Genomic DNA, 17,867 nt, shown 5'->3' on the forward strand with positions numbered 1-17,867 from the left:
CCGTACCCGCGCTTTGGCGCCGCCGCCTCGCTCCGCGCTCGGAGCCCCGGGCGGGGGAGGGGAGGGGCGGCGGGAGGCGCGGCCGCTGTGGGGCCCATGCCGCGCCTCGCCTCCGCCGCGTCTCTCCCCAGCCCCAGGATCTGGGGCTGCGGGGTGGAGAGGGGAGGGGGGGGGGGCGGCAAGAGGAGTGGGCGGGGCCATCCTGGGCGGCATCCAATGAGAAGGCGCGAGCAAGCAGCGAGCAAGCAGCGGAGGTGGGGCGAAGATGATTACCGCCCAATGGGGGAAGGGCAGAGGGCGCACTTGGAGCGGGTTGAGTCGCAGGCAGGAGGCGAGTCGGGACTCGGGCAGCGAGCGGGGCAGAGGCGGGCGCTGTAGTTCGCACCCGGGGGATCGATCGATCGATCGGTCGTGCGGCGCCGCGGGACGAACGGACTGACGGACGCCGCTTCCCGGAGGGGACAGCGGGCGGAGCCGCCGCCGCCGCCCGGAGGAGAAGTTTGGCTGAAGCGGCCGCCGCGAGAGGAAACTTTCCTCGGGGGGCCAGAGGCGGGGGCGGCGGGAAGGAGCCGCGGTGCGCTTGGGTCCGCCGCCCGGCGAGGGGGCTTCCGAGAGGCTCCCCCCGGCCCAGGGCCGGGCTGCGGCGGCCGGGATGTACCTGGCAGCGGTCTCGGCGGGGAGGAGGCGCCCGGGCGGAGACGGCGGCTGGCACCTGGCGGCGGCGGGGTGGCTGTTGCTGCTGGCCCTGCTGCTGGGCGAGTCGGGGACGCGGGCTCTCGTCTGCTTACCCTGCGACGAATCCAAATGCGAAGAACCGAAGAGTTGCCCCGGTAGCATCGTGCTGGGAATCTGCGGTTGCTGTTTCATGTGCGCTCGGCAACGCAACGAGAGCTGCGGGGGAGTCTACGGGCTGCACGGGGCTTGCGACCGCGGCTTGCGCTGTGTCATCCGCCCGCCGCTCAACGGAGACTCCATCACCGAGTACGAAGTGGGCGTCTGCGAAGGTGAGAGGCGGCGGGACATCATCCATCCATCCCCCGGGGTGGGGGTACTCGCGGGGCGGCGGGGAGGGAAGGAGGGCGCACCGCCGCCGGTGCGCCCTCCTTCCCTCCCCGCCGCCCGCATGTCCCATCTGCGAGCGTGTTTTTTAAGCTTTCCTCCCTAAAGCCTCTCTATTTAGAAGTCTTATCCTCTATTTTCTTAGCATGAACTTCCAGGCTCTCCCACTTCTCGTTTTCCATAGCGCTTCACTGATTTGCTAATAGCTTATACCAACTACTGATGCCCGACTAAAATTCCTTGGGAAGGGTTTGGCAGATTGGAGATCGGCGGAGGTCAGTCGTGCACACATGATGCCTGTTCCGGATTCCCTTCTCTGTAAGGAAACACAAAGGCTGATCATCTGTTGTAAAGTTTTCCTTCCTGTTTCTGTCACTTAATATCTCCCCGCCTGTCTGCTTCGATGTGTGATAAGAGATGTCTCTTTCCCTGCTGGAGCATCAAGGGAGAGGGAGAAATCCCCATGGCAGGACTCCTTTCCAAGTCACTTATGCTTCCTGCCGGCTGCTTGTGAGGTGACGAATTGCTACGAAATGCAAGAGGAGTTCATCGCCCCCCTTCCCCCCCCCCTTCAAATATTCTATCTATTAGAATCCATCAGATTTATTTTTTTTACATATATAATTTAACAAAAGGCCAAAGACAAATTTTTAGTCTCTTTTTGTCTTGTCCATCTAGCTTCCTTTCCCCTCAAGTTGAGGGAAAACATGGCGCTGTAAAGAGATTACAAATAACCAGTAGTTTGGGATATGTATAAATGTATGCGAGACTTGGAGCAGGAGCTTCGACAATTCTGGAAAAGGAGAGGGAGCCGGTCTCCTCTCGGCGGGTAGAGGGCAGCAGAAAGTCCAGAGAGCTGGTGAGGCAGCATCTGTCCAAAAAACTTGCATTTAAAATGATGCGCTGTTTTGAGAGAGCTAAAAGCGGTCATTTTTAGTGGGCAGCTGACCTTTGTCCTGGTGCTCATTATTAGTTTAAAACTCCATTTGCCGCCCTAACAAATAAATTGCAAACTGCAGCAGAGCAGCGTGTTGCGTCCCGCCTGTGCTGTAGCCAATGCCATCAGCCTCTGCAGTTGTTGCCTGGGCAGGACCAGCTCCAGCGTTAAAAGCTCTGTTGTTAAACAATTAAAAATGGCTCTAAAGTACTTTGAAGACCTTGTTGCTAAATATGTATGTTGTTGTACTTCCTTACTATTTTTAATATGTATTGGAAAAGTTTTCTTGAATAGAAAAGTACCAGCAAAGAAGGAAAAGGTACTTTAGAAACCTACCTGGTTTTGGATCAGTTTTTCTTTTTGCATGTTTTCAAGAGTTTGGCTTAAATGGCTTTCCTCCTCCCCCTTGGTTAAAGGAACTAAAAGCCTGCAGTCATGAAATGCCTTAATGTTCCAACTCCCTTACTGTATCGCAGTACAGACGTCTCTGGCAGTTTAGGAGTATTTCATTCCTTTGAAGTGATGCAATCTGTACGTTGCTGTAGTTCAACTCGTAACACGTCCCATCTACTGTTGAAAATAGTATGAAGCATTTGCTGGCAAGATTGCATTTCAATTAGTGTTGTGGTTAGGAGCTAGTTCCAGCTGTCCCTATAGGAATAGTTGGGGAGATAAGTTATCTGTTTGATTTTCATTCTTGTAAATGAAAAGCAACTGAGCTAAACTGTCAGCCTAATACATAGTCCTGGAATACTTATTAAATGATTTGTCAGGCAGCTGCCTCATTCTAAGCAACAAAAACGATGTCTTTTTCTTCATGGTGTGTGTTGTGCACGAGGGGTGGCAGCAAGTAAGAAAGGGGACTTAATGTCCTACCTTTGATCGCTTTAATGAGGTTGATTAGCTCTTTTTTTTTTTTTTCTCGTTGTGACCTGAACGGTTGTGCAGTTTACAGGCACACGTGCAACAGGCTAGGCTGGTGATGCCTGATGTGTGAGTAATACTAAGCTATGCCTTTATCCATTAATGGAATAAAAGCTACTTTTAAAAATCTTGCCTACTGGGAGTGCAAACCCTTCCCTACCCTGCTTCAGGGAAGAGGAAATGGGAGTGACTTATAGAACTATGTTAATAGAAATTGATGTTTTTACTCTCCTTCGTCTCTTCAGCCTTTTCTTTCACTGCAATTTTTTACACTGAAATGACCCCTACTGGCTACAGTTATAAGCATATTTTTTTGTCATTTTTGAAGCTTCAGAAGTGTATTATTTCGGAGTATCAACACATACTAGGCTACAGAAAACTTTAAGAGCTGGAATTGCAGCAAGTAAAAATACTTGTTTTTTATCTCAGTATTTGTATTTAACTCACTCATTATGAGTGAGCTGTGCAATGCCTGATGGAGAAGTCTCCATGGCATCTGTCACTCGTAGCTGCTCTTCCTGAAACTAGAAATGGAATAGTCTTTTTTAAAACAGTGTTTATTAATAAAATCTGTTGCTGATTCTACACTCTTCTTTTCATCTTTCTTAAACCTGAAGGAAGTCCTTGTTCGTCTCACCACCTTAACTGTTTATATCTTTATGCAGGTCTAAGGTTCCGTTTGTAGCATTATCCTGAAGTATGTAAATGCCCTTCCTGAATGCAGTTGTATTCTTGGTAAAGAATAATTCTGAGATTGCCTTCCCCCAGCACAGGTGGATACTTGTCCTCAAGGGCAGTCTTGACACTTTAAACGCCTCCAGCCTCTCTGTGGCTTTACAGAGGTGCTGCTGGATTGGTTCAGTGAGGTGTCGAGAGCCTGGAGCCCCTTCCAAATGCTTTTAGCATTCAGAAATTTTAAACTCAAAGCACAGAATCCACTTGCTCTCTGCCTTTGAAGGTAGATCTAGATCCATCCCCTAATTAGACTGGAGTTCTCCAGGAAGCCATTAGCCTTGGCTTCTGCAGCAGTCCAGCCAGGCAGGGCTCCTGCTTTCTTGGGAATTGGAAAGCCTTGGAAAACCTCTGCCAAAGAAGTTCTGTTACTCTGTGAAGGCTTTTCTACGATTACTCTTTTTTTTCTTGCCTCTGTTTCAACACTTCCCCAATTTCTGATGCTTTTAGATGAAGAGGCCTTGATTGCTTTGCTGAATTCTTCTGAGGCATAACAGTGGCATGTGAAATAATGCTGAGAATGGGTTGATGTATTTAGCTGTGTAACAGAAACATAACTTAGGTTTTTGTGATATATACTTGGAATGCAAAGTTAACAAGACTACTAGTTTTACTCTGTCCTTAGGTTCTTCTAAGAATATATTACACTTCCATGAGAGTTAGCCTCTAGGTAGCCATTGAAAGAAGGTATTTCTGCTCCAATAGCTTGCCAATAAAATGTAGTACTTTGTTTGGAGGTTTTTGTTTTGGTTTTGGTGGGGGTTTGAGGTGGGTTTTTGGGGGGCAGGGCATACAGTTGTTGCTGTATTGTTTTTGCCTACTGTAGCTAATTTAAGGCTTGCCTTGAATACGTGAGACTTGTTTGCCTTTTGTGTAGCTTCTGAATGGGGGTTCCCTCGGGACCAGGAGAAAGCTGCTGTAGTGGATTTTGGGCAAGTATTAGGAAGTATGTGGGTTAATCCTCTAGGACGATGGTGGAAGATTGCCCTGCTGTGGCTCGTCCTTGTCCCTTCTGCTGAACTGCAGCTTTTTGGGAGCTTGGAGTGTTACTGTCTGACTTCTTGTTGGGACAAGCAGGGAGAGCTTGGGTGTCGTCCCCCCCACACACATCTAAGCCTCCTGTGAACTAGCTATCTTCCTCTAGGAACGTGGAAGAGTATGATATGTAAGGGCACAGTATACTGCATGTAACCAAAATGTAGTGAAACTGGAGCTGATGAAAAGAAGTGACGTTTTGAAAACTTAGCTCTCCTCCTTCCAATTTTGAAAAAAGCTAAGCTTGGGTGGCAGGGGGGGAGGAGCAGGCATAGGCTTACACACATGCTAATGGAGTTCTCTTCTGCTTTTCTGAAGTTAGAACAACTTGCTTACAGACTTGCTAGTATTTTTACCACAAGTAGTGCTTCTGTAGCTAGTACCATTGGGAAAACCTTGTTTTCAGTTGGTTTTGGTCCTGTGCTCTGTATCTAATGGGTCAATGGACACAACAACTGGAACACACAACTAGAACACGATGCTTTGTCTCCAGACTTCTATATAACATGCTTGGCTTCTTGCCTGTAATGCAGTCCAGACCCCTAAAGATCAGGTAGTATTTTGCTTCAAGTAGGAGTTACTGAAGTTCACGTGATTTAGAAGTTGCATGTGGGTAATCTGTTTGTTTGTATCTGTTTGACTGGAACAATGTTGCTTAGATTTCTTGACTTTTTGTTTGTTTTTCTTACTCTGTTATGTAGCAAATGGCTGGGAGAATGTCCAAACAGTTTTGATGTCCACCTGTGTATAGAGAACTTCCACTACTAACATCAAGTGTTAGAACTGATGATCTAGTCGGGGACTTGATCAGTATTAAGTGGTGTACCAAATGATTATTGGCGTGAATACTTGGTTCAAAGGCTGTCAGCAGTTCAGACTATTGGGGCAAAAAATGGAAAAATTATTCATGGTGTCAAGAAAAAATATCACAGAAGTTACTGACCTTGTGAAACTGGAATGAGAAGTAATTATCTGGTGAATGTTCAGCTTCTGATATGTTAGTCTTGACCATATTTAACAGTCCTCTTTCCCTGCCTCCTCCAGAAAACTCTTACTAGGCACATGCTGACTTCTTATGCACAGACTGGATGATTTGTAAGCTATTTCTGCTCTAACTTGTGTAAATGCCGAAATCTCAACATCAGTAAGAACATGTAGCTTTGAGCATGGCACTGAATTGGAATTGGATCAGGTGCTTATTTGACTTGGAAATGGTTTCTTCTGTTTCTAGGCATCATGTTTTGATTTTAGAAATAACCTGGTTCTAATATTTCAACAAAAATGAAATGGGAAAGTCCAGAAGATATGAGAAGGGATATTGATGCAGGAATTCATAGGTTTTTGCTGTTGGGGATCAGTACAGTTAGTTTAAAACTAGCAGTCTCACTGTGGATAGGCTGAATGACTAAATCTCTTAACTGCTGTTAAGAGGAATACTTTTAAATTTTTTTTTTAAACTATTTGATCTTGCATGACTGTGTGTTGAGCACCCTCTGCTGATGTGAATTTTTCCCTATAGAAAATGGTTATTTCATCAGGTTCCCCAAAATCGCGCTGCTTATGAAGATTCTTTTTTTTCTTTAAACTACCTTCATACTTGTTGGTAGTTCCTGCACCCTTAGGCATGTTTGCTATTTTAAGTACTCCCTAGCTGATTCAAGAATACTTATGTAAATTAACTTTCTGCATAATACTTAGTCAACCAAAATGTCATCTGACTGACAGGTGTATTATGCAATAATTAATCCATTAATATAGTTCAAAAATGCCTTTCTCTTCCCCTCCTTCCTTTGCACCCCCCTCAAGGATTCTTCATCTCAATGAGTAAATTTTATAGCATTTTGCAGACAGGACCAAATGTTTTTCTGTTTTAATGGATTAAATACTTTGTAGAAGTGACCTATTAAATGTCTCTCGTGACTTGTAAACTGCTTTCATTTGAAAATGCATTTAATCCACAGGGAATGTAAACTTGGAAATGGTGAATTCAGGGTTTTGCTTGAGACTTCAGGTGACATCAGTTGTGTAGTCTGCCAACATTATGTTTTAAGTCTGCCGTTTGGTATGTATGCACGCAGTTTGGAAAAGGACTGATACTGATGTAGTGTATAGTGGTAAGTTTCACCGTGTACAGAAGCTTTCTAAGATGGGAAGACAACCTTATATAAAGGCTATCTGGATTAGATTCCACATAAGCATATGGATTAAAAGATGATCCCTGAGGGAGCTCTAGTCTAAACAGACTAGTTTGGCCATGTTTGGAGGAAGTAAGCCCTTAGTAATGTATTGAGATGAAGAATGAAAGCAGTTCACACCTTTACCAGAGGCATAATATTCAGTCCCCGGTAGCTTTCACTGGGAATGCCGGATGCTTCAGAATCTGCAAATCATGTTAACAGCTCGTGGGTTGTGAGTGTGCAAGTCTTCCAACAAGAAAACAAACAGGAGAAGACAGGGTTGTGGCCAGGAGGAGAAGCACCAGCTTGGTGGCATGCACCCATTCCTGTGTTCTCATTCCCAAAGCTTTAAGCCTTATATAGCAGCTACTATATATATATATAGCCTACTGATAGGCGTCAGGTGGGTCTGGTTTTTTTAATTAGTGAAAAGCCTAGAAAGTGTAATTTTTCTGAATCTGGGAGCTCATTCTATGGGGTTAATTGTCCTTGAAGCAAATTAAACTTCAAGGTTTTGCTATAGCCTGTGTTGTACTCTGTTCAACAGTTTTTTCTCAGAAAGGCTGGATTTGTGGTTGTGGAGGTGTTTCTTCCCCTGACCGATGGGCTGTTGACAAAAAGTTGGGATCATACCGATAATGGTATTACATGTGCTAATGTAAAATGTGCTGCTTTGATAATAGAAGACTCAAGTTAATGTCTATCTCTAAGTTAGGTTTTACAAAAAGAAAAAAAAAAAGCCATGATGCTAATTCTAAATCCAGGCTATGCAGAGTTTTTCTTGAAGTCTTCTGTGGCTAAGAAATTGGGTGTAATTCTTCTGAAACATCCTGTAATTCTGGTGTTCAGTGATGCTGTGTTAATAACTTGGGGGACTGGGGGAAGTGGCAAAAGGTTTAGGATATCAGATTTCTTGTAATAGTGTGGACTGTTCTTGGTATAGGTTGCTTTATTCACAGCCCTGTTCCAGAATTTGTCTTAAGCAAAACTTTTCCTGCTTCAGCAAGCTGCCAGCCAGCTACTTGTTTGCAGTGAAGCTGATGTGTGCTGCCTTACCTGCAGGCTTCTGAAGTGTGTGGGTGCAGTGTGCAACTTGGGAAGAAAAAAAAAAAGGTATTGAAATTTTAGCCTTATTTGGAAAATGAGTATGAAGATTTGGTGCATTTTTTTTTAAGAGTTTTCTAGAGCTAGAGGAAAAATCTGCTAGGACAACTGAAACACTGCTGTCCATGCTCATTCTAATCAGGGGAGTACTGGCAGAGGCTGCATCTGACCAGTTAAACGCTGGGACACTGTGTAATATTTTCAGTCAACTATTTATAAACAACATGTGGTTCTGGCCATAAGATTAAAATTTGCAAGTCTTTTTTTTTTTTTTTTCAGGTGTTTAAATGTCTAAGGGTCAGACTTCAAATTATTTATCTTTTCAGACTATCTTTGGGGAAGAAGGCTAGTGGAAGTATCGTTGAGTCTTATTGGGGAGAACCCTGGTAGTGAAAGTCTTAAAACCAAAAGCAAACAAAAAGAAGTCAAACAAGACAAACCCAGAAAACACTAAAAAAAAAAAAAAAAAAGTTGTGGGCGGAGGGGTACCTGGAGAACTGAAACACCTGCAGACAGTGTGAGTAAGGGAAAAATTTTAAACTTGGAATAGTTGTGTGTGTCACATGCTTCACTTAATGCTTCCATTTATCTCCTTGCTTTCCTTGTGGCTTCTGCAGAGCTTCTGATAATTGAGTGCAAAGCTGGTTTGTTTAAATACTTTCTACATTCCTTAGTATGAAATAGCTGCCTTGACACACACACAGAGCTGCTGCAGTGAAAATCTTTCTTGCTCTGTTGGATTTGATCACCTGAGATACACACTCTAGTTGGAATAAGTTAAAGCAGGCAGTCAAATTTGAAACAAGCCTTGTGTGTATAGTGTTCCTGAGGTATCTAAATGCTATGATACCGTTTTGCTTTCTAGCTTTGGCTAGAAATTTTATCAGGAGGCTGCAAAGCCCATTTGTACTGACATGCATTCCACATGAAGATTTGGTCTTAGAAAGCAGACCCTTCCAAAAGGTGGAAAAACTGCTTTATCATAAGACTCTCAGCTGTGTGTCTTGCATAAAAGTTTCTGCCATCACTGATCCCCGATTCATGACTTCATTGAAGGAATAAGTTGTGAGAAGGGAGAGAATTGCAGCCAGTACATGAGCTCAAACTCACTTCAAGGCTAGCCTTCCCTTCTGCTGGTTTTCAAGGTCTGGGGCTGGGTTTCAAGCATTCTTTAGTGGTGATTAGTCATTTCTATTGTTTAGCTCCTCCAAAACATGAATTTCCTTTCCATCGTTCTTTTTTCCTGTTCAAAGAGAAGCCAAAGCCTACTGGCAAGAAGTATTTCCTTTTTTTTTTTTTTTTTTAGAAAGTCTGTAGAATCCTTTCAGAGTCTCATACCATCTTAATGAGTACCACTGATTTGAAAATGCTGTTGTGTATACCAGTGTGCTGGGGTGGTGGGGCTCAGACCAGGGGTCTGGTTTGATGGAGGAGCTTCTGAAAGGTTCCCTCCTGTCCCAGAGGCCAGTACTAGTCTTGGTAAGGATCACTTCTGTGTCACTGTGAAACCCGTTCTCTCTCCTCCTTCAAATACAGGATTTAAAAGGGTGAAAGAATCTGTAAGATGTGACTTAGACCATTTCACTCTCAGACCAGCAATGTATTTGGTAGTCACTTTACTCTTTCGGCATCCTGAGAACCTGTCTGTCATGCTTTAAAAAAGCAGAAATAGCTGAGTAACACGCATAGCTGAGTAACATGCTGCAGTTAAATGTAAATTATGGGAGTTGGCTCAGTTCATTACAGTTATGTTTACCCCTTCACCCTTGAACTGTAATTTAAGATTATTGTGGGTACAATTCTTTTATATTAGTTTTCAACAGGGATACTCTAGTGACTGTTCCTGTGTGGTGCTTGCTGGTTTGAGGTGATTCATTATCTTTTTAAACAGTGAAGGAGAACAGTGTATGGTACAGCTGTGGTACTGTATTGTGAGTGCTGGTATGTAGGATTTAGCATGGAAAAAGTGATGGAATGCTGCTTACCAGAGACATATTTCTCAGACTATTTCCCAGACTGGACCTGTTGTTTAAGGACCTCTTGTTCAACTCGTTAATGCCTTAATCCTCTTCCCTGCTTTAGCTGCATGCTATGACAGGACTTGGGAGTTCAGCAACCTGGAGCAGCACTTGAATTGTTAGCAAGTTGAAACATTTGCTTTGCACAAAGCCAGTGATTATATGAATGATGGAAGAAAATTAAAAAAGTTTGGAATTAATGTGATGCCTCCCCTCCCACAGCTTCCTTATGGTATGAAAGCATTCTTAGAAGAATTCAAAAAGTATTATGTCCAAGGCTTAACTTTGGTCTGAGTAAATGCAGAACTACTTTATTGTCTGAAAAGGGAACTTGTCTGAATGAGTTGGAAAGAGTGGGGAACTGCATGCAGGTATAAATGATTTGAAAGGGTGACTTTCAAAGTATAGTTATTTGCCTGCTGGGAGCATTTTAGCCACTTCTAGGCATGTGTGCAAAGGGTAGTTGAGTGGCTATATATGACAGCCCAGTGTCAACTCAGGACTGCTAAAAAGAGTGGCCCTTCCCTTTTTTGCCTCTACCTGATCATGCCAGCACAATGAGATGGTGGAAACTGCAGCTAAACTAACATCAGTTTGGTTGGAAACTAACAATTTGCTTGGGCTGCTTTTCAGCTGGATTCTGTCAAAACACTTACTGTTATCCACTAGCTGACTTCTAGAGTAGATGTTTAGGATGCACATACTAAGGTTTGAGAGGCTTTTAGGTTCTTACATTTGGGTTTTGTCAACCCTGCTTGCGGAGATATAAAGCATTCACAAATGATTACATCTCAGCTTGTTCCTTCATATCGTCCAAATTTCTGAGAGCTACACATGAAAGAGCACTCTTCTGAGAAGGAAGCCATAGAGGAGGACAGAACAGAGCATTCGGGAAAATGTTTTTGCTACAGTCTGGAGTTGTTCATGAACTGTCCCAGATCTCCAAATCACTGGTGTGTAAAAGTGTGGTGTTGTGGTTTGTTTTTTTTTTTTTAATAGTCCACAGGACCTGATGACTTTTGGAATAACAGAGGTTAGGTTATATGCTTCACAGAGCCTAGACTTTGTTCAAGGCATGTTTCCATTATCAGCTGCAATATTGCTGACCTCTAAACAAGCGATAATCTTGTAGTGAACCACCATTCATCTGCATCAAGCAGAGCACTAGTTGCCTTTGCATCAGGTATCTAAAACTTTGGGTCGAAGTGAGACACTGGATTCTTCCCTTTAGCTCATGTGAGTGCTTTCATGCATGTTGTACCTTTCATTGCAGGGAATTTTGTTCTGCCAATACTGATGTGACTTCTGAGGGTTTACTCTAAGTGGTAAACAAGTATTCATGTAACAAGACCTTTAATTTCTGTTCATAAAAGGACAAAATCAACTAGGAAAAGGGGTCTTAAGTCTGCATGAAAGGTCATGCTAGACTTTCTATTGATTTACTAAACTAAAACAAGCTATTTGTTTGCTAAATGTTTGCTCCTTCACTGGTGAAAATCTTGTTACTAAAGGAAATTGTCTGAAAAGCAGTCTGGTAAAAGATGTCCAGGCTAGAACTGAATTTGCATTCTTCCTGTCTGAATGTCCCTTTGTTTTATATTCACTTTCAGTAATGAAAAATACCTCGTTTCAAGATAACATGTTATATGTATAGTCTGCAAGAATTCCTGAGGGATTTATCTTCCTTTTAATGGCTACCGAGCTCATTTTTGAGCAGTGTGGCACTGTATGTGCACCTAGTGTTGGGCCATGTACTTCCTGTGCACCTCCTTTTCTGCTCCCGTCTGAAAACCCATGAGAGGTGGCAGGTGAGATACCAAACACTAATTTGTTCTGGAAATCAGATAATATCGTGGGTGGTGCCACACTGTGTGGTGCATCTGCATTGAGACCTTCTGCCATGAGTAAGGGATGGCTCTACTTTCCATGCCTGGTGGGTCCCACCTTACATGGGGTGAGCAGTTCTTGTGTAACAGGGACTCTGTCTCTGTCAGCCTTGAAAAGATGTAGTGCTGAAGTACCACAGGGCAGAAGCTCACACATGGTCTGAACTGGTGTTCTGGAAAAGCAAAAGTGTGCTGTCATCGCCGTCTGTGTGTCCCACCTGCCTGCACTGCGGTGTTCTGAGGAGGCTGGTGGGTAGAGCAGCTCTGGGAGCTGGAGCCAAGGGTGCGCTGCCACATGGGCCCTGAGGCTGGCAGGGGGTCGGGGAGGAGAGCCTCTGTGTCAGAAAGAAGGAGCAATTCAAAATGTTTTCTTAAGACTGTTAAAACAGACTGATCTGGATGATGCTGTGGTCCCTGTGGTTACAGAATTTCAAACACCAAGTCTGGGAGCATAGCTATAGCCCCTTTTGTTCTTCTCATTACATGGATTGCGGCTGCGATTGGTAAAACACAAATTGTCCAGGCTGTATTCCGGCATCTCAAAAACAGGATGTATTATTGTTCTCCAGATTCTCCTGACTTTTTTTCGTTCCTCCCTCTGCATGCATGGCCTCGTCATGATGAAAGTGTCCCAAGCATCACTAAAGCGGCATCTTCTCTTGAAAGAATTTTAATCGTTTCTCTTCAGGAATTTCTGTACTTCCTTTGACTTTTATTGATGCAGTTGGTGTATGGGATGATATGTTAACTTCACCTGGAGGGGGGGAAAAAAAAAAAGAAAAAAAGAGGCAAATTACTTCCTGGGGTTAATGTCTACTCTTCCTGTACTATTTTTATGGAGTAAAAGAGCCATGCGGTTCCCTTCTTCATATCTAAAATTAACTTCGTTGTTTTTTCAGTGCCTTTTGTCAACCAGGCACTTTGCTGACTTATAACAGGATGTAAGCAGTTGGTTGTACAGGGAGAAACACGCCTGTGAGAATCTTCTCTGACACTTGCTGTAGATCATGTACAGTGCTTAACTGGAAACAGCTCTTTCCAGGTGTTGGTTGCCTCAGTATGTGTGTGTGAGAATATACTGTTATTTACTACCAGGTTTTTAGACTTCTGTTGAGTGTCGGACTGCTGAATGTCAAACAGGTTGTATTTGGCTGTAGCCAACCATATTGGAGGACAGCTACTGATAACCCCAACAACAACAGAAAAACCCACCCTTTGTAACTGGAACATGTCTTAGCTTTTTGAAGCGTTTCTTGGCAGGAGCTGTATTGGAAACTTGCTTGTCGATAGTAAATAAAATTGGGGTGAACTACTAGAAGGCACAGTGTGGAAGCAGCTGTGAAATATAAGGATCTAAAGATTGAAAACATATTTTTTCCGTATGTAATTACTAGAAATCAGTGGGCTATCTGTGTGACTGTTTTGTACTACATGTTTTGGTAGACAGAGAAACCTGGGAAATTATCTGGTGCTCAGTAGTGAAGAGTACCTAAGGCCTGGTCTATTTTCTTCAATCTTGCATAAAAACCACATATCTTGCTTAGACTTCAGTGTTGGTGTGATTTTGCTGTATGTGCACTTGACCTAAGGAAGCTGAGATTTTTTTGTAGGACTGGTAATCTTGGTGGAATTTTGGGTGGACTGGATTTACAGCTTCCTGGGGAAAAAAAAAAGAAAAAATTCTTGTTGCATGTAGCCTTCTAAAAGGAAAACGGGCAGACTAATTCATAAGGAGCAGAATTATTTGAACAGAGAGACTCGTTCTGGCCTGAGTAGCCTCCCGCCCTTTGACAGCAAGGAGCCTGATGTGCCTGAGCAATTTTCCTAGAGTATGATGGTAAGCCAGGAGTGTTGGAAAACTCCCTTTTGGTCACATTACAGAATCAGACGCCTGGCATCTTGCAGTATTTTTGTAATAAAAAGTTATCTCTGTGGAGTGAATTCTATGTGATGTATTTTTAATCAGATTTAAAAATGCTCTCTTTCTGACTCAATTTTGACTTCTATAACAGCTGCAGATTCTGTCCAACATTCTCACTTCCACGATAAATATAACTTCAAGTATCTGCAAAAGTTATTTCAGTTAGAATAGCAGTCATTTGTACTACAGCTATGCATTTCCCCAAGACATCGTGGTTTTTCATACAGATGGAAATAAACAATGCCAGTAGCTGTAGCAAAATGGGCAATAGAACAGCTGTGTAACATGGTATCTAGCAAATCCCACAGTTTAAATTAATCCATTATTTTTTTTAATGTTATCTTCTGTTTAGCACTCTGAACTTGAAGTAAATCACATCCAACTCCAAAGCAGCTGAATTTATATCCTGTAGCCGAAATCCAATACTGAGTGAGTTTATTTGTTTGTTTATTTTAGATGAAAACTGGGATGATGATCAGCTTCTTGGATTTGAACCATGCAATGAAAACCTTATAACAGGTTGTAACATAATCAACGGGAAATGTGAATGTGACACCATTCGGACCTGTAATAATCCCTTTGAATTTCCAAGCCGGGATACTTGCCTGTCGGCCTTAAAAAGGATTGAAGGTAAGCACTTGTCTTCAGTAATTCATTGTTAGTGATTTTTCTATGCTTTTGATGAAAAGACAGGGTGTAGTATAATTGGTTTTAGGGCGGCTTGGGTAGTTTCAGATACCTGTGGTCTTGTACTTTTCAGAAGACAGTTGTATGTTTTAAAGGAAGATAGGGCTTTGGTAAGCTACTCCAAATGAGTGGGTTTAAGAATGGAAGAAACTGATAGTTTGTGCGTTATGCAGATTTTAAGACTAAAACCATTCTGTTTATAGTTTGTGGTAGCTACCTTCCCATATCTTTATCTGTAAAGCAGTGCAGAAAACTCTCTTAGATGTATTGGTGTGACTGAACCATGAATAAATACAGTGGATTTTAATAGCAGAGGTGTAGAAAAAGGAGTAGTTGTTGATTATACTTTTACCTTTTTATAGGTATGCATGAATTGCTATTTTCTTTAGGTTTGCATAATGTAGTGTTATTTTAATGCTCTTATTTTTCAGTTTCTGTTTTCCTTTGATTAGGCTTGCCTTAGACCACGTATGTTTATGCTTCTGCACACATACATAATGTTTTTTTATGTTTGGGGTTTTTGAGTTTTTTGTTGCTTGTGGCTGAACTGGAAATGAGTTCACTCAAAGCTAGAATGAAATTCTCCTGATGTGTTTCTAGGATTGTTTTGAACAACTATTGAAGATTTGACCTTGGGCCCTTTCTATGATGCTGTAATTGCTGTTTACTTTCCAAAGTGTCCAGGAACATACAAAAGTTGATTAGTGGTGTGAACCTGCTTAATTAGTCTGCTTTGAACCAGTGTTTAAAGCCATATTGCAAAAGTAATTGTATTTATAGGGCTACTAGCCATATTTAAAGCTACCGTCTTGGAGTTATGAAGTGTGATCTTGTGACATCTGTCTTATTCCTTTTGTGATAAGAAAATTGGTTTTGAGCTACAGCCTTTAAGCAAGGAGAAAAATGTAGCTGGCGGAAACATGTTCATTATCGTTGGTCATGATGTTGGTCACAAAGGGCATACAAGTGCTTTGTGTTGGTGTGGGGTGGTTTTTTTTTTTTGGTTTTGTTTTGTGGTGCGTTTTTGTGGTGGTGGTGTTTGTGGGGGTTTTTGTTTGGTTTTGGTTTGTTTTTTGTTGTTTGCTTGTTTTTTGTTTTTTTCCTCCTAGGAAGAGGAGAGGCAAAACCTTTGGCCTTTTGTTTATTGCTGTAGTAGCGTAGAGTAGTGTATATGGGTTCTTAAGTAACCTCGCTCACCACTTCCTTGTTTACTTGTGAATGTGTGACTAACTCTGTAGTGGTTCAGCAGGACTCTATTGGCATGACAATTCATCACGTGTTTAACTTGCTAGGAAAATCTGCTGCGGGTGCTTTTTTGATTTTGTTTGCAGACTCAGAAGAAATGGACTTAGTTTGTGGAATGGCATGGCTAAAGCAGGTTGATTCATTGCGTAGTTTCCCTTCAACCTCTTGTTTCGGGTAAATTCCCATTTGAAAAAGAATAGCGTTTGAAGCTTAGCCATGAGGTAACAATGTTCTATGTGTAAACTTTCTGGTATGACAGTGATGGTGCAGCTGTATTTCAGAGGTGTAACTTTCTTTTTTTGTTTATTTGTTTTCTTGGTTTTATTTCTTTTGGGGGGGAGGAGTGGGGAGAATGTTCTTCCAAAGCCTCAGACTATAGAGTACCATTAGTGCTTAGGACCTGTTGACTTTTATTCCTTCACAGATAAGAAGGGTAGTTGATGCAAGTGATGAAACAACAACAGTACCAATAAATACAAGAAATCTGGCAGTTGTGACTTGAGTGTTACAACAGTCCAGCCTTTACTCATAAGAATGTGAATTTGCATTTGCATCCTCAGACTATCAAATCCTACCATTGAGGAATGTTTAAAGTTAAATCCATCTTTATTGCCTAGTAGAAGGGGAGAAGTCACAGCATAACTTTTATTTGTCTTCGTTTGACAGTTGTAGTCGATCAAACCTGCCTACTGTGTTTTGCACTGGAAATGCTTATTCCGTCTTCCTCTAACTAGGACTGGGAATTAAATGCTAACGGCTTATGGAGGTTGTTTTTTTAAATGCATTACTACTTATTCTGGTAATTAAAATGTGTGCTTCATCCTGTGCCTAAGCTAATGGAAAAGAATAATAACTTTTTTTCCCCTTGTGCTTGCCACATCCCTGTTTGGTAAGCAAGCCAAGCCTCTTGGGTAGAGTGAGATGGCCACTTTGGTGTGTCTGAGCCAGCTGAATTCATTGGAAAGTCTCCCCTGAAACATGGTTTAGGTAGTGTGCAAACCAGAGGGCTCTTTGAGCATGTTGAAATGGAAAAATCTTTCGGTTTCTTTAAGGTAAGCTATGTCTTAAACTGTAGTGTCACGTAAAAAGGGGTGATTCATAAGATCTGTTAGATATGTCTAAAATTTTCCTGCAATCCAAAGTACTGATGTATATGTCACTCTTTTGGCTGGTCTGTTAAATATAACAGCAGGAAGATTTGAAACTAGTAATTTAAAGCTTAAAATACCCTAATACATAAAATACCCTAATACATCTTAAAATACCTAATACATCTTATAATAATACCTAATAATACCTAATACCTAATACATAAAATACCTAATACATCTTAAAATACAGCTTAAAATACCCTAATACATCTGCTGCCATGGAAAGGGAGACCCAGAGAGAGTAGTCAAACTTCCCTCTCCTCACCACATTTGATATGGATAATTAAATACACACTATGATTAAAAAGACATGAGTTGAGCACCTGAATGATAGATACACCAGAATCAGAGTTTCTGAAGAAAATTTAAAGTGTCATCTAAGCAGCTACATCCATGTGTGTTGTACTTTGAGGATGCTTACTAAGCAAGTGAGACTATTTTGTGTTGTTCAGTGACATGTGTCACTCTGCAAGATTTTTGATATTCATTATAAGTTTGTATATCATTCATATGTTGATGAACTTCCATAACACAGCTAAGGCATGGAAGATACTTAACTCCATCCTGCTGAGGGGCAAAAATGAGTAAGGTAGCTTTCCTGCTAATTATGGAGGTAATTAGGAAGACGGAGGGTCCTCTCAAGTGAACTTTTTTGTAGTACTGTTCTTAAAAGCACACTTGAAATAGATTTATAACTTTACAGAATATTTGACAAATTTGAACTTAGAAAATTAGTAGTATACAGTGGCATCTAGAGAAATTCTGGCTCAAGCAATTTCATTTAAGGTGCATAGCTATGACAAGTTATCTTGGGCTGTAAAAATTTATTTAACTGTGGACCTGTCTTTCTGTTTTCTGAGCAGTTGAGGCTACGCTATTGTAGAGGCCAGTGGTGCTAGATCAGTGTGACTTGTTTGCTCTGATTAAAATGAGTTATGTGGCTTTTCTTTCATCTTTATCTCTCTCTTTCTTCTTTTCTCTTTTGTTGGAT

At 42.0% G+C, this 17,867-nt stretch overlaps 1 protein-coding gene across 1 annotated transcript in view; it reads left to right on the forward strand.

Moving 5' to 3' along the window:
• Positions 1-296: 296 nt before the first annotated feature.
• Positions 297-17,867, forward strand: part of CRIM1 (cysteine rich transmembrane BMP regulator 1) — a 192,906-nt gene continuing 175,335 nt past the window's right edge. The window contains exons 1-2 of the mRNA XM_065630951.1: positions 297-1,004; positions 14,250-14,423. Coding sequence (XP_065487023.1) covers positions 653-1,004; positions 14,250-14,423 — 526 coding nt within the window. The 5' untranslated portion in view covers positions 297-652. The remainder of the gene's footprint in view (positions 1,005-14,249; positions 14,424-17,867) is intronic.

This window comes from Caloenas nicobarica, chromosome 3 (assembly GCF_036013445.1).
Source record: "Caloenas nicobarica isolate bCalNic1 chromosome 3, bCalNic1.hap1, whole genome shotgun sequence".
NCBI classification, from domain to species: domain Eukaryota; kingdom Metazoa; phylum Chordata; class Aves; order Columbiformes; family Columbidae; genus Caloenas; species Caloenas nicobarica.